The sequence below is a fragment of the Protopterus annectens genome, chromosome 2.part0, assembly GCF_019279795.1.
Source record: "Protopterus annectens isolate FY-2018-M chromosome 2.part0, PAN1.0, whole genome shotgun sequence".
NCBI lineage: Eukaryota > Metazoa > Chordata > Ceratodontiformes > Protopteridae > Protopterus > Protopterus annectens.
Window position 1 is genome coordinate 1862112586 of NC_056728.1, and position 16742 is coordinate 1862129327.

At 45.9% G+C, this 16742-nt stretch overlaps 1 protein-coding gene across 1 annotated transcript in view; it reads left to right on the top strand.

The window, feature by feature from the left end:
- Positions 1 to 16742, top strand: part of P3H1 (prolyl 3-hydroxylase 1) — a 798122-nt gene that overhangs the window by 143270 nt on the left and 638110 nt on the right. Inside the window, exon 4 of the mRNA XM_044061892.1 lies at positions 16030 to 16161. Within this exon, the coding sequence (XP_043917827.1) occupies positions 16030 to 16161 (132 nt within the window). The remainder of the gene's footprint in view (positions 1 to 16029; positions 16162 to 16742) is intronic.

Below are 16742 nucleotides of genomic sequence, written 5' to 3' on the forward strand. Positions count from 1 at the left end.
GGTTACCTTTCTTTCCTAGATAGTGCATAAGAAAGACCATGTAAACGTATTGATTGTTGGGTGCATTTCATGTGACTTTAGGCATCAAAACAACATTTTACAAAATGCTTAATTTTCAAAGTGCTGCTGCTTCATTGAAGCTAGAATGAACTGTGCAGTTTGTTTGTGGAACCGGATACTGACCCGTGGTTTTGTAGCCATGGAACCATGGAATCAGTGTATATAACGAAGAAGTGTGTGTGTGTGTGTGTGTGTGTGTGTGTGTGTGTGTGTGTGTGTGTGTGTGTGTGTGTGTGTGTGTGTGTATGTGTGTGTATCCTCTCAAAACTCCAGGTTTTTGCAGATTGTCCAGATTTTTTGCCTCATATTTTTGGACTCCTCATAAAATTTGTGGTATCACTCGGATTGAAATCACTAAATAATGACAGACATTGGAATTTCAGATTTCTTATCTTTCAGAAAATGCATGCAAATGTAAAAGCTGTTATTTTAGTAAATTTCCAGATTTATGAGTAATATTTATTTTTTCCCTACTTTTGGGCCTTTGTCCTCCCATTATTTTCAGCTCTGTCCAAATTTCCTTACACTATGATCTTGAGAGGTATGGGCGAGAGCTGCTGCAAAAATGCTTACCTGGAGTTTTTGTTGTTTTTATATAATTATGGCTCCTGGCACTTCCTTGAGATCAGTTTATTGCTCATTCCCTGTATGCATTTGAAGTACTAACTGTTCATTTTAACGGGTTTTCACTGTTTGCATATGTTTGTCTGATTATTGGTAGCTTGGCTTTTGAGTTATTAGCATGGATGCAGATACGTTACAGATTCTTCTTAACTAACAGCTTAATTTCCCCATTTTTCATTGTGAAGATCTGTCTTCTTGACAAGTAATAGGCCTGATGGGGTTAATATCAAAATGCAGAAGGCTTGGAACAGAGAAAAGTTATACACAGATCCAATATGTGACACACTCCGAATATTTGGACCAGGGAGAGAATGGCTGAGAAGGGAGAAAGGAATAAGAAGTAGAAAATTTCAGGATACAGACAAGTACACTGGTTCAGAGATATAGTGATGTATAGCCCATGTTATCAGTTTTCCAGAATGTACCTGTCAAGTTGTCAAAACGATTAGAAAAGCCCCAAGTGATTCAAAAACAGGACTATGTAATGGGGCACCTTTCTGTGCATGTAAATACCCCACTGCGTTATCATAGTACTCTGGGTATAGCGCACCTATGCAAATATTGTCCTAACAGTGCCTACAATTTAGAAGTCCATTAACAGCTGCATGCATACTGGTCCCAACTCTCATAATTTATGACACCAGAACTGCTTGTCAAAAATTGTCAGCTTATCAAATAAATGACAGCATCTCTTCATATGCTGATGTGTTACTCAATAGTATTTAGCTGAGCAACATTATCTGAGCAAAATATGTTGCACTTAAATGTTGCACACTTTTGTGAGGTAGCAAAAAGCTACAGAATTCATAGCCCATGTGATTTGGGGTAACCTGTACTATAAACACTCTCACTCCTCAGTGACAGCTGTGACATTAGGACACTTCTGCCAATGGGTGACAAACTGGGCCTCCTTGTTACAATGAATATAAATGTAGTGTTGTCTGCAGTCATGGGCAGCGAGCGGCATAATGTTGTGAATTGTCCTTGCAGATTACTTTGGAATTTGGTGTATAGCAGTCATCCAGAATAGCAAATGCTCTGGTAGGGACAACTGAAATGTGAAAATAGGGTGAGTTGGTATGTCAAAAGTTAACTGAGTAAGGCATTTTTTTTTCTGTAAAATGTTGTAGGCTTGTCTTGTCAAATAAAAGCCAAAGTAGAATGCAGTCTAGCAGAATATCTTCTGGTCTGGTCTGTCTGCAGCAGAATTTGGTTGACATCTTATGTGGCAGCACAGTAGGAATGATATTCAACTTTTTGAGTCTTGAAGCTGACAGACCACAGGCATAATGTGCAGCCCTTGTACTGGACTGCACGCTCTACCTATAAATACCATAGCCTGTACTGTATGCCAAAAGTACACACACTTTTCTGATGAAGGGTAGAAAGCAAATAAACTGTCAGTTGAGTAAGAGCTGCAGTTTATCCAATAAGAAGAAAATGAGCAGACTAGATGAGTGAGGTTATCATTGTCTATTATCAGAACTAATGTAGGCTGTTAAATCATTTGTGCACCAAATATTAAAGTAAGCAGCCTCAGCTTTTCTTAATAAAGTCTGTGAACCATAGACCTGGACCAGGATTTGTAAGCATGTTGTGTGCACAGATGGGAGGAGAATCCCACTCAAGGACCATCAGCTGCCACTGCTACAACAAAAAGTATGTGCAGTGTGCCGTTCAGTATCCATAGCTTTGGTAGTCTGTGACTCATAGATCATCTCATATCCAGGAAGTATGTGTGTAGACTCTGATGTTGTATTCCAAAACAGACAACATGAAGACAGTCTACAAAAGTAGTTCACCCCTCCTTGTGCTAATAGTAGTGGGAGCCCTGCATGCCTCTTCCTCATCTTCCACACCCTGTCAGTAGTCATCATCTTATCAGCAGTATGTGTCCACCTCCTCCTGGCCCCAAACAACTGCTGTTGGAGTCCCCTGACTTTTCCATTTCTACGTTGCGAACAGAATCCTGTAGTTGCACCACATGATTTGACAGGAATCTGACCTTTTCTCAAAATCCTTGTTTGCCTTAGAGGCAATCAAAACCTCCAGCATATCTTCACCCATTCTATTAGTTATCTAAACAGGTATGTGTTTTGAAATGTAAAATCGATAGATATAATGGTAGTATTTTAACAGCTATTATTTAAGAAGAGATGTGCAATGTAGGATGTACATTTTTTTTGTATTTTTTCTGGAATTGTCTGAGTGTAAATTATTTTTGATGATGTTTGTTTAAATTTATGTATGTTCATATGTATAAATGTATGTTGAGACCAATACTAACTTTGTGACTGTAAACTAAATTTACCTGTGGTTACAGATAAAGGATCTGAACTGAATAGTTATTATAGTCCCATCTCAGTTCCCATTCTTGGTCTGACAGTGATTCTTTCCCTGACCCCTTCCCATCACCAAGATTGTTAGTGATCTGAGTCCTCTTCCAATTCCCACCACGTGGCCAAGTGATAATCAGTATTCTTCTTCCTGGACTGCCAGCCCTGTTGTTACTGGGCCTGCACACCCTCCTCATCTTTCTGTGAACTGTGAAGGGTCTGTGACTGACTTTAGCAGACACCCTTGTAGGTAGGACAGTATTTACTCTGTCTTGTCCAGAATGAAAAAACAAAGATTGGTTCCCCCTTCTTAACAGACTGTTCCTCATGTTGACAGTGTTGCCACCCATTCCCTAACATGCATGCTCTCCAGGAGTGTACCTTTCCTTCCACATTGGGTAGGCTTGGTGTGCTGCTTTCACCACTCATTGGTATGCAGAGCCCATGGGTGTATGATACCTTTTTTATCAGTTGCTTCTCAGCAGCAAAGAGGTTCATGGTCAAGTTACTCTACACTAATCATTTTCCATAACGTTCTCAAGTAGGACCTTATGTGTCTTTCAGAGCACACTCGTTGAACATACTCTGCTAGAATATCAGCATTGTGGACAGCTTTAGTGCAAGCTTGTTCAATGCTCACAGATACCCTCACTGAATCCCAGCACTAATAATGGCATTTAGATAATTTTTCTCTTTGATAGGGTATTCTGAGCAGCTCTGTCCTTCTGTTGGATTGGTCACAGTGAATGTTTTGGGTTTGTGTTATTTTTAGATCATACTGAACATTTCTGATTTCATCTCCTTACATTTTTAACATCATTAAATTCTCTTGCTGAGTCTCCACATGAAGTTGCATTCCAGTGTTTTTCCATTTAAACAGCTAGTGCTGTACAGACACATCATGTGCACTTAAGTGATCTTATACAAATTTCTTCTTGCACTTGTGAATATGATGATGGATATGTGTAGGCTTGTCCATTATTTTTGTCATCCTGTCTGGCCTGGATGTTATGTGATCCTATCTCGCCTACATTCTGTACTGATGGGTTCGGAGCCGATCCTCGGCTCCGACTCGGCACGCTATGCTATAGAGCGAAGTCTCTTATTGGCTGAGTTATTCTATATCCCAGGATGCACCACCACTACTTCCCCAGATCTCGTTTGCCGCTTACAAGCTAGGACGTGGTCTCGAACTTGGCTGAGCTAAGTGCTTTTTTCTGAGAGTTTTTTCTGTCAGGAATTTCTTTAATCTTAACCCAAAAGCTGTTTTAACAGCTATCGTTGTGCATAATTGTGTTTTTGTGGAAATTTTGTGGTAAAATTTTGTGACTGGACAGGGAAAGGTTTCCGTTTAAGTTAGAGGGGCCTTCCCCTCGTTCTTTAGTGAGTCTTCTAGTTGTTTCGGAGAGGTCAAGTACCTGTTTCAGTTAGAGGGTTCTTGGCCCTCCTGTTGGTGTGCTTGTCATTCGTGTAATTTTTTTTCTTGGGCTTTCGCCTCTCTTGTTTAAAAAAAAAAAAAAAAAAAAAAAAAGGAATTTTTGTTGTGTAAACCACTGGTACTGAGTTCCATAGTGTTTTTTCTCTGACAAAGTGAATAGTGTCTACAAGCATTATGTCTAAGGAGCATAGACCCTCAAGATTTAAAAAATGTACAAGATGCAACTACAAAATGTCCACCACGGACGATCACTCCTTATGCGTGTACTGTTTAGGCGCCAAACACCTTCAGGAGTCTTGCAGTGTGTGTCACGCTTTTTCCTCTCAGGTCCTCCAAGAGAGGAAAAATAAATTGATCTTAAAAGGGCTTATCAAACCCTCCTTCGAAGAGGCCTTATCTTCCTCTTCCTCTCCAGCTAAGAAAAAGAAATCGTCGGCTCCGACCAGCCCGTCGGAACCGACCACTAAGAAATCTAGGCAGGCTTCTCCATCGGCTCCACGGACTTCGGAGCCGAGGGCGGAATGGTCTGCCTCGATGCCTCCAGCCTCGACCCCTCTGGTTTTGGAGCTGATGGCTGGGGCTTCGAGAGGCGGGTCACCTTCATCGGCTCCACTGATTTTGGAGCCGATGAGGGTTGCCGGCTCAGACTCTTCCCCTTCGGCGCCGAAGCCCTCTTTGGCACCGAGGGAAATTGCTATGGAATCTCCCTCGGCACCGATATTGATCGAGTCTATTCGGAGCCGGTCCCCCAGTCCTTCGGAGCCGATGGAGAAGTCTGCTCGGACCCGGTCGGTCTCCTCCCGATCTTCCAAGATGTCGGATTCGGACATCGACAGGGTGCTCCAAAGGCTGTTTCAGTCTCCTGTATTCCAGAAATTAGTTTCGGCTCCAGCCCAATCGGCTTCGGAGCCGATGGCCCACCCTGTAGATGTCCTTCAAGGATGCATCTGCAGTCCTAACAAATGGGTTGTCCTGCCTCAGGCAGCCCTTCGGTCGGCCGGATTCCAAAGTCTGGGTCTGGCCTCGGCTGATGTCGCACTTCACCCGACGTCATAGCTGCTGTTTACCGGGTATAAAAGCATCAGCCGACGCCATTTTCCTCAGTCTTTCTTGCCGCGTGGCGCCCGAAGCAGAAGCTGTTCGCAAGTGCCGGTCGGTCAGAACCAGAGATTGCTACTACCGAAGACTTCTAAAAAGCTAAGTACCCCATTGGGGACTCTTTCTTGCCTCAGCCGATGTCAGAAAAAGTGAATAACTGTTTAACTTGTGGGAAACAAATACCTCATAAAGATTTCCACTCTTACTGCCTACCTTGTTTAGGCCCAGACCACGACGTAGCAGCTTGTCTAGCCTGTGCTTCCTTCAACCGACGGACACTTAGACGTCGGTCGGAGTTTGCAGAGGAGTTTTTCGGCTCCGCTTTTGCTTACAACATGCCGCCGGAGACCCGACTTCACAATTAGCTAAAAGCGTGGAAAAGGACCGACACTCGCGTCCGTTAAGTCAACATGAGTGTCTCGGTTCCGGCTGAAACCGAGTCCTCGGTTCTTCCTTCGGCCGAAAGCTTGCCTCCTACCGAGGCCTCATCCAGCATGGCTGAATCTGCTACTGAAATTCCACCTGCTCTTACAGGTTCTCAGGATTTATCAGATACTATCCCTTTAGATATATCTACTCCTGCACGTGGAGCTGCTAGGCCCCCTGCATCCATGTCGATTAAGGCCTTTGCCAGGGCTAAAGCAGCAAAAGCAACAAAGACCGTGCCTGCTAAAACCCTCTCTCACAGGCCTAGCTCTAGTTCTCAAATGCTTAGTCTAGCAGAGGATCTCATTTCTTTGATCAGGGGATCCCAGCCTCACCCTGACAGGGCCTCTCACCCCCCTCCAGAGAAGAGGCCTAGAGCAGAGCCCCCTGAGCCAGTTTCTACAGATTACTCCTCTGATGATTCAGAAAATACAAACCCTCCAGAAGGCCCTTATTCTCCATATGAGGACTCTGATGCAGAAGACTCCATTCCTTCTGCCTCTTCTCCTGAGGAATTTCCTTTTGGGGAAACCTTGCATGCTATGAGGGAACAATTTCAATGGCAGGGCCAGGATTTTTCAGACTCTAGGAAAAGGCTTAGGACCTTTTTGCATTTGCCACAGCGTAGACCTTTAGCCATTCCTCCAGTACTTACAGTTGTGGATGATGCATTTAATGATGCTTGTACTGCTCCTGATTCTCTTCCTCCGGCCCCTGCTAAGCCCGACAGATACTACAGGGTTCCGGACACACATTATCACTTGTATAAGGCTCCTATTGCAGATCCTGAAACTATTTCACAGGGCCCCAAGGCTGTAGCAGCTGCCTCTGCCAAAAACCCCCTCCCCTCTGAAAGGGAATCTAGGGCCTTAGAGAGATGGGGTAAAAAAGTTTATACTTCTGCTACTCTTTCGGCTAGGGCCTTAAACTGTCAATTCCACATGATTCAGTATCAGGAATTTATGTTAGATCAGTTAACTAAAAAACTGTCCTCGCCTGAACCTTTAGACCGAAAGTCCCTTCAGGAAATGGTACATAACATTCAGCAGGTCAGTAATCATTCCTTAAAATGCGGCTATGATGCACTGGAGGCTTCCTTTAGATCAGCTATGACTGGTACAGTGATTAGAAGGCATGCATGGTTAAAAGAGCAGTCCTTACCAGACCATGTAAAGTCAAAGCTCCTAGATGCTCCCATGGAAAAACACAGTTTGTTTGGCTCCCCTGCACAGCAAGTGTTAAAGAAGGTGGAAGAGAAAGCAAAATCTGTCCAGAAGTCAAGGATTTCTTACAGGTCCAGCCTCCAAGGTTTAGTAGGAACTGGCCTTCCAAGAATTGGTCCTTTCCAGACACCACCAGAGCACAGAGAGGCAGGAATAGGCGCCCAAGAGGCAGAGGTCAATCCAGAGGTGCCTACAGGGGACGTCAGTGGCAGCCTAACAACCAGCGAAGTACTGCCACAGATCCAGCCACTACCACTTCCACAGGACAATCACAGTGACTTGGCTCTGAAACCGCCTACCAGGGAACAACTAGAAGCACCCTTAGGCGGAAAGCTAGCCTTATTTTCAGTAAACTGGCATTACATTACAGGAGACAAATGGATTTTACAGACAATAGACAAAGGTTACAGGTTTCACTTCCATACTGTACCAAGGAAGAGAGGAATGCCAAACCTACCTCCAAATCAAAAGACAAACGCTCTAGAACAAATAGACCACTTACTAAGGATGAGAGCTATAGAAAAGGTACCGCCTATGGAACAAGGGCAAGGATTTTACTCCAGACTTTTCCTGGTGCCAAGAAAGGAAAACCAATGGAGACCTATTCTCGACCTGTCCGCTCTGAACACATATCTCATTGTTCCAAAATTCAAGATGCTGACCCTACAGCAGCTTCTTCCCATGCTGGGCAAGGAGTCTTGGCTGGTAACTCTAGATCTCAAGGAGGCATACCTGCACGTCCCCATACGACCAAATTGCAGAAGATACCTCAGATTTCTTGCAGGATCAGAGCAAGCATTATCAATTCTCAGCATTGCCTTTTGGCTTATCTACTGCGCCCAGAGTATTCACGAAATGCCTGGCATCAGTAATTGCTCATTGCAGGCTTCATGGAATTCAAATTTACCCTTACCTGGACGACTGCCTGTTACAAGCGGACAACAAAAACAAATTAACAAAAGATTTCAGAAAGGTCATTCACCTACTGCAAGCCCTGGGATACACAGTCAACATAAAAAAGTCAAGGCTGATACCATCCCAAAGGATAACTTTCTTGGGTGCAGAACTGGACACATCAAACCAGATGGCATTCCTCACAGCAGAAAAGCAGAAGCACCTACCACTCTATTTCATGGCATTAACAACGCAGAACCAGCTTACAGCAAGGAAAGTCCTGCAAGCCCTGGGTTACATGGCATCCTGCATAATATTGATTCCACATGCCAGACTACATATGAGGAAGTTGCAATGGTACCTAAGGAATTTATGGTCTCAGCACAAGCACAGCCTAGAAACCCAAATTCCAATAATTCCATGCCTGAAGCAAGAATTCCGATGGTGGACTCAGGCCTGTCAATTGAACAAAGGACTGCCCTTCCACAGCCCTCAACCAAGCCAGACTATCACCACGGACGCCTCAGACCTCGGTTGGGGGGCACACATGCTGGACAAGTGCATACAAGGCTTATGGACTCAAGACCAGCTGAACCTTCACATAAATCAAAAAGAGATGCTGGCAGTAAAACTGGCAATCCAGACATTCAGACCGTTTCTTCAACAGGGTCAATTGCTGATAAGGACGGACAACACCACAGTTATGTGGTATATCAACAAACAGGGAGGCACACATTCATATCCTCTATGCCGGATGGCAATGGACCTCTGGAATGTGGCCCTGAACCTCAACATTCAGCTCCAGGCAATATTTGTGCCAGGAAAAGAAAATATACTAGCAGACATCTTAAGCAGAACTACCACGGATGCCTACGAATGGATGCTGCACCCAGACATCTTCAAATCCATTACAAGGAAATGGGGACTACCAGAAATAGACTTATTCGCATCCCCACACAACCACCAATTGAAAAAATTCTGCACAAGGACATACCACCCACTTGCTTGGAAGGTGGACTCCCTATCTTTCAGTTGGGAAAACCTGACAGCATATGCATTCCCACCTCTTCCTTTGATGCACAAGGTGCTATTGAAGATCAAAGAAGATCACCCAAGGATCATCCTGATAGCTCCAGACTGGCCGAGGCAGCATTGGTACCCATTACTCTACCACTAGTTCCTTTACTGCTAACACAGAACAACTTCAAAACCCTGCATCCAAACTTGAAAACACTGCAACTAGCTGCTTGGAACATTGCATAAGACAAAATAACCCAGATTTATCTCAAAGTATTAAAGACATTATCTTGGAGGCTCGCAGACCCTCAACAAGAAAAACTTATTCAGCAAAATGGAAAAGATATCTCATTTGGAGTGCAGCAAAAGGAGAAAATGTATCACTGGTAAACATAGCTAACATCCTGGAATACTTAGCAGAGCTTTTCCACAATGGCCTGTCCTACTCCTCCATTAAGATTCATGCGTCAGCTATTTCAGCAGAATACAACATGGATCCTCCAGTCTTCTCTCATCCTCTACTCAGGCAGTTTCTGAGAGGAATTAAAAATGTAAAGCCACCAAGGAAGCCACCATTGCCTACATGGGACTTGAACTTTGTGTTAGAAAAGTTGACACTTCCTCCTTTTGAACCAGCAGCAACAGCAGAATTACAGTATTTATCATGGAAAACTGCTTTCCTGCTTGCAATCACTTCAGCAAGAAGGGTTTCTGAATTACAGGCATTAATGGCAGTACAGCCCTTCCTTATCTTCCATCAGGATAGAGTGTCCATGAGAACTAATCCTACTTTTATGCCAAAGGTGGTCTCCAGAGTATCATTAAACCAAGCAATCCACCTACCTACATTCTTCCCCAACCCACAGAACAGGGGGGAAAGACTACTACATACCTTGGATGTGCATAGGCAATTGCGCTACTACCTGGACAGAACCAAGAACAATAGGAAAACTGACCAGCTTCTGGTAGCATATGCAACAGGAATAGAAGGAAAAGCAATTTCAAAACAGACAATCTCAAAATGGATAGGAAATTGCATTAGATTTTGTTACTCTTATCATGGAAAGACAACTCCAGAAAACATCAGACCTCACTCCACAAGGGCTACAGCCACTACTACAGCTTTTTTATGAGGAGTGGCTACCAAAGACATTTTAGAGGCTGCTACTTGGAGCTCCGTGCATACATTTGCTAAGCATTATAATCTACCTTTATACTCCAGATCCCAAGCAGGTTTTGCCACTGCTGTTTTGCAAGGGATCTTAACTACACCATAATCTTCTTAGTACCTCCTCCCCCAGTTTGGCTATGGTATTCTACCCATTTGTTAGGACTGCAGATGCATCCTTGAAGGACATAGTACAGTTTTGTACCTACCATAAATGTAGATGTCCGAGAGGTATGCATCTGCAGTCAGGATTACCCACCCTCCTTCCCCTCTGTGGTACTCCTAGGGTATTTGCCCATCTCGTAGCTAGCTGGGGGAATCTATTATGGTGTATTTGTTTATATATATGTATATACATGTTTATTTCTATTTGCTCTCTGTTGTTTGGAAACATTTGCATTTATCCAAATTTAGCCTTCCTAGAGGGCACCTGGCATCTGGGGCAAGAAACACTGAGGAAAATGGCGTCGGCTGATGCTTTTATACCCGGTAAACAGCAGCTATGACGTCGGGTGAAGTGCGACATCAGCCGAGGCCAGACCCAGACTTTGGAATCCGGCCGACCGAAGGGCTGCCTGAGGCAGGACAACCCATTTGTTAGAACTGCAGATGCATACCTCTCGGACATCTACATTTATGGTAGGTACAAAACTGTACTTTCTGGTTCCTCCTCCAACAGCCTCGGCACCGTTGGAGCCGGTGCTGGTGGAGCCGATGGAGGTTTTCGGGTCGGTTCCGACCCTTACTCCAACACCGGCTTTTGGGTCGGAGTTCGGTACACGGACCTCCTCGGTCGGCCCCGGGGGTGACGCTTTGGGACCGATGTTTTCGGTTCCGAGCCTTCCTCTTGGTGCGTCGGCTGCGGGGGTGCCATCTACTGTTGTGGCCCCGGGGGTTGGACCTTCCCAGGACTCTGGCGGTCCGGCCTTCAGGGCCATGAGGAGTGCTTTGGCCAAATCTTCTTTGGCTACCTCCATGGTCTCACCGGCACCTTCCCTACACACGGAGACTGGGTCTTTTGTAGTCCCCCTGTCGCTAGACAGCGGAGCCCCGGGGCCTGAGGTCACCCCCAGTGGGGTTTCCCCCCCTCCTGGAGGTCCCTCTGAAGCTTCTTCGGAGGAACCCCCAAGGAAAAGACTGTGCAAGAGGAAGCACGTCGACTCCCCCGATGAGTCTCTCACGTCGGACACCGATCTTGATGATGCGGAGGGGTCCCCTAAGTCGTCCTCGGATGATGTCTCCTTTGCAGACATCTTGGAAGCCCTCAAACAACGAGGCGGCTGGCATTCCAAACCCCCTTCTGCTGACGAGTCGGTGTTCCTCAAGGCCTTCGGGGCTCAGCCCTCCGCCTCCTGGGTGTCGCTGCCCTTCGACGAGCTCCTAGATTTGATCTGTCGAAGGGCGTGGGAGCATCCAGACTCTGTGGAACCGGTGCCGGCTCGCCCAAATAAATTCTTATCAGCACCCCCAGAGAAGGAGTTTCTGACCAAAGGTGTGGCTGTAGATGCCCTGGTGGTGGCATCTGCTACCCAACAAGATGTAGCAGAGGCTTCGACGTCCCTCCATCCTCCTAATAAGGAGTCTAGGAGCATGGACCGGTACGGGAAGCACACCCTCAGTTCAGCGGCCTTTACCTTACGCACTTCACTAGACTTCAGAGGGATCTGGTCAAGGAGCTTTCAGATACCCTCTTGGGTAACCTACCTGAGCAGCTGGCCCAGACGGTTGGCTCTCAGTTGGCTACTCTGTCATCGATATCAAACTCGTCCTTGAGGCTCATTTCGTATGCAGCCGAGGGGGCAAGTAGAGCGGCGGGTACGGGTGTTGCTCTACGGAGGCAAGCCTGGCTCCGCCTGTGTCATTTTGCGGAAGCCTTTAAGTCTTCCTTTGCCGATGCTCCCTTTGATGGGTCCTCTTTGTTTGGACCCAAGGTAAAGGACACATTGACCCGCTGTGAGCAAGAAGGTAAGACTTTGACTGCCGTAGGGGCACGGTTTTTCCACTCCCTTTCGGCCTTACCCCACGGCTAAAAGAGGAGGCAAAATGTGGTTCCGTAAATCCCAGAAGTCTTATCCCTCGCAGCAGGACGATCCCCCTTCTAGAGGCAGAGGAGGGGGAAATTTTTCTGGAAGACGCCGTCCCAGAGGCGGCAGAGGCCCCCGCAACACTGGAGACCGCGGGTCCTTTCGTGGCTCTTCAGCCTTCCACAATCCCTGAAGGATTGCCCGACTGTGCAGCTCCGGAGCCAGTTGGGGGTCATTTTTCGAGGCACCTAAAAGCCTGGGAGGGTATCACTCAGGACCGATGGGTGCTTCGAATCATCGCCGGAGGTTACGCCATCCCCTTTTCTCACCCCCCTCCGTCGTCCAGGAAAATCCCGAACCTGCCACCCAGTCAACGGGAAATCGCAGCCTTCGAAATCTCAAAGCTGCTTCAAAAAGGAGTCATCCAACCGGTCCCCGCAAACCAGATCGGATTAGGGACTTACTCAAAATTCTTTTTGGTGCCAAAAAAGATCGGGGACTTGAGGCACATTTTGGATCTCAGCAACCTAAATCGATCAGTCAAGAAGTCCAAGTTCCGAATGGTCACCTTACAATCCATTCTCCCACTGCTGGAGAAAGGTGTTTGGATGTGCTCCATAGATCTCAAGGACGCCTATTATCACATCCTGATAGATCAGGTGTCCAGGAGACATTTGCGCTTCAGCCTGGGAGACAGTCATTTTCAGTTCTGCGCACTGCCCTTTGGTCTCACCACAGCCCCCAGGGTGTTCACCAAATGTTTGGCGGTCGTGACTGCTCACCTGAGGAGTCTAGGATTCCAGGTGTTTCCGTATCTGGACGACTGGCTCCTAACTGCCACCTCCAGGCAACTACTATTGCAGAACCTAGCAGCCACCATATCACTAGGCACTTCCCTTGGAATCACCTTCAATTGGCCAAAGTCTGTGTTGCTGCCATCTCAGCGCATAAGGTTCATCGGAGTAGAGATAGACTCAAACCAAATGCGGGTCTATCTTCCTACAGAAAGGATACAGACTATACAGGCTCAAGTCCGAGCCTTGCTTCTCAAATCCAAAGCCCCAGCCAGGATGGTCCTGCAGCTATTAGGCTCCATGTCGGCCACTGTTCTCCTAGTCCCCTTAGCAAGATTGCATATGAGAATTCTCCAGTGGCTCCTATCGACCCAGTGGTCCTTTCAGGATCTCCCTCTCAGTCACCTCATACGGATCACGGAAACCTGCAAACGGGACCTTCACTGGTGGCTGGTGTTCTCCAATCTGGATCAGGGATGACCCTTCGTTCCACCTCCTCCTATGGCCACATTGACGACAGACGCCTCCCAGACGGGGTGGGGGGGGCATTACCTGGGCAGGTCAGTCCAAGGCAATTGGCATTCCGACGAGAGTCTCCTTCACATCAACATTCTAGAAATGAGGGCGGTGCTTCTATCTCTACAAGCCCTCCACGATTACCTCCCTCAGGGCGTAATTGCCATTCAGTCCGACAACATGTCAGTAGTCTGGTATCTGAACAAGCAGGGAGGGACCAGATCCTACCCCCTTTGCAGAGTGGCCATGAGAGTTTGGGAATGGGCAGTGGCGACCAGACATTTTCTGGTAGCGACTCATATCCCTGGGAGATCCAACGTGATAGCCGACAGACTAAGCAGAACTATTCTCTCTCCTCACGAGTGGTCTCTGAACGATGCAGTGGCAGCTCAGATCTTCAGAAGATGGGGAACTCCTTGTTGCGACCTTTTCGCAACCCCGCTGAACACGAAGTGCAGAAAATTCTTCTCTCTCACTCCAGCTCCGGGGGAGATTCCCATGGACGCCTTAGCCCATCCTTGGCCCACCGGCTTGCTATACGCCTTCCCTCCGGTTCCCCTCCTTCCCAGAGTGATCCAAAAGGCGACTCACTTAGGGAGCAAAATGATTTTAGTTGCCCCTTACTGGCCTCGTCAGGTATGGTTTCCCTATCTTCGGAAGTATGCACTGGACAGTCCATGGTTCCTGGATCAGATCCCGGACCTATTAATTCACCAGTCGGGACAACTCCATCAGTCCCTTCACTCTTTGAAGTTAACAGCTTGGCTCCTCCTCTTCCGACTATAGTCAGGAATCATACTTTAGACCCGGAAGTCATACGTATCTTATCCTCGGCCCACAAGTCTGCCACTAGGAAATTGTATACTAGCAAATGGAAGAGATTTGCTATTTGGGCTCAACTCCGGGTCTAGATCCCATCACTGTCCCGGTGTCAGAAGTCCTGAAGTTTCTAACTTCCCTATTCAATCAAGGTTCTTCAGTCTCTACCATCAAGGTCCAATTGGCAGCTATTTCCAATTTTCATGAATCTATAAACCCACCTTTGATGAGCAACAGATTGTGTAAAACCTTCATAAAAGGTGCTGCGCTTTTACGACCTCCGATTTCTCATCCTGCTCCTCCGTGGGATCTCGATGTGGTATTACATGCCTTAACCTCCTCCCCCTTCGAACCAGCAGCAACCTGTGATTTGAAATTTCTTTCTTGGAAAACTGCCTTTCTGGTCGTGATTACTTCAGCCAGAAGGGTTTCAGAGCTTCAAGCTCTATCTGTCAAACCACCGTACCTGGTTTTTCACAAAGACAGAGTATCCCTCAGGCCTAACCCATCCTTTGTCCCTAAAGTTTGTTCCAGTTTTTGCCTGCAACAGTCATTAGAGCTTCCAGTTTTCTTCCCAAAGTACTCAAACAAAGCGGAATACATCTTCCACACATTGGATGTTCACAGGCAATTGCGCTTTTATTTAGATAGGACCCAACAAACACGGAAAACAGATCAATTGTTTGTGTCCTTTTCGGACAATAAATTGGGCAAAGCCGTCACAAAGGTCACTATTGCCAAGTGGATCAGGGACTGTATTAGTCAGGCTTATTCCTCTTCTGATAAAGAGCTTACAACCTCTGTCAAAGCTCACTCTACAAGAGCTATGGCTACTTCAATAGCATTCCATTCTAAGCTTGCCATTAGCGACATTTGTGCTGTGGCTATGTGGTCTTTTCCGCACACCTTCATTTCCCACTACAAATTGGATGTGGCATCTCGAGGGCGAGCTTCATTTGGTTCCACAGTTCTCAGGAGTGTTTTCCAGTGAGCCACCCAGGAATCAGGTGCTAGGGACGCTGTCCCATCAGTACAGAATGTAGGCGAGATAGGATCACATAACATCTTTTAGTTATGTACTTACCATAACTTTAGATGTTTGGGATCCATCTCGCCTACATTCCTAATAACCCACCCTCCTTCCCCCTGCCTTGGAGATCAGAAGAGACAGGATGGTCCGAGTACTATCGTTTCATCTTGAAACATCTGGCAATGTTATATAAACAGTTATGTGTGTGTGCATGAGTGCGGACAAACAAGATCTGGGGAAGTAGTGGTGGTGCATCCTGGGATATAGAATAGCTCAGCCAATAAGAGACTTCGCTCTATAGCATAGCGTGCCGAGTCGGAGCCGAGGATCGGCTCCGAACCCATCAGTACAGAATGTAGGCGAGATGGATCCCAAACATCTAAAGTTATGGTAAGTACATAACTAAAAGTTAAAGGCTGAACATTGTCAATCAGTACTTGCTTGATGGCAGTCTATCAGTAAGTTATTACATTTTAATACTGACTGCATCTGATCTTTGCTGGGCCTTGTTTGTGTGAGACTATAATACAGAATTGATTGTTCTTACCTTTTTTCTCCCAAGATCACTACATTCAAACACTGAACTGTAAACAGAACTGTATTGTGGAGCTGTCCAAGCGACCAGACAAAGACAAACCTATTGAAGATTTCTTACCTGCCCACTTCAACTATTTGCAGTTTGCTTACTACAACAGTAAGTATTTATTCACTTGACATTGTTGTCTTTGTAAGAACATGGTTTATTTTATGGAAGTGCCATTGCCTGAGTCTTCAGAGCCAAAATAGCAGGTAGACTTGCATGTTATCTGAGGAGTTTTAGGTACTGTTTTGACAAATGTTCCTAGCATATGCTGCCCTTGCAGTACCAGGCAGTGGCTGTATTTTTTTAACCTTGGTTTTGAATTTGCCCCCTCTCAGATCAATAAGTGGTAGTATCAGATGTAAATACATATTTATTTCCAATTTGAAGTTCCAAATCGACTTCAGTCCAATATTACTTTTATACGTTACAGATCTAAAACCGTTTTCCATTATTCAGTTCTGTGTTATTGCAATTTACATGATGACACTAGAAGGATTCATTCTGGCAGATTGCAAAACAATAATTGCAGAAGTTATGGTTTGGCGTCATATGTAGAAAATGTTTACAAAACATTTTTGGTTTGGAAAGTTAGATGCTGTCATTAGTAGTCCTGGAATTATATAATAAGCCAGATCAGAATGGATGTGGATTGGGTATCTATGATGTTGAGTAAGTAGGAAAATACCTCTCAG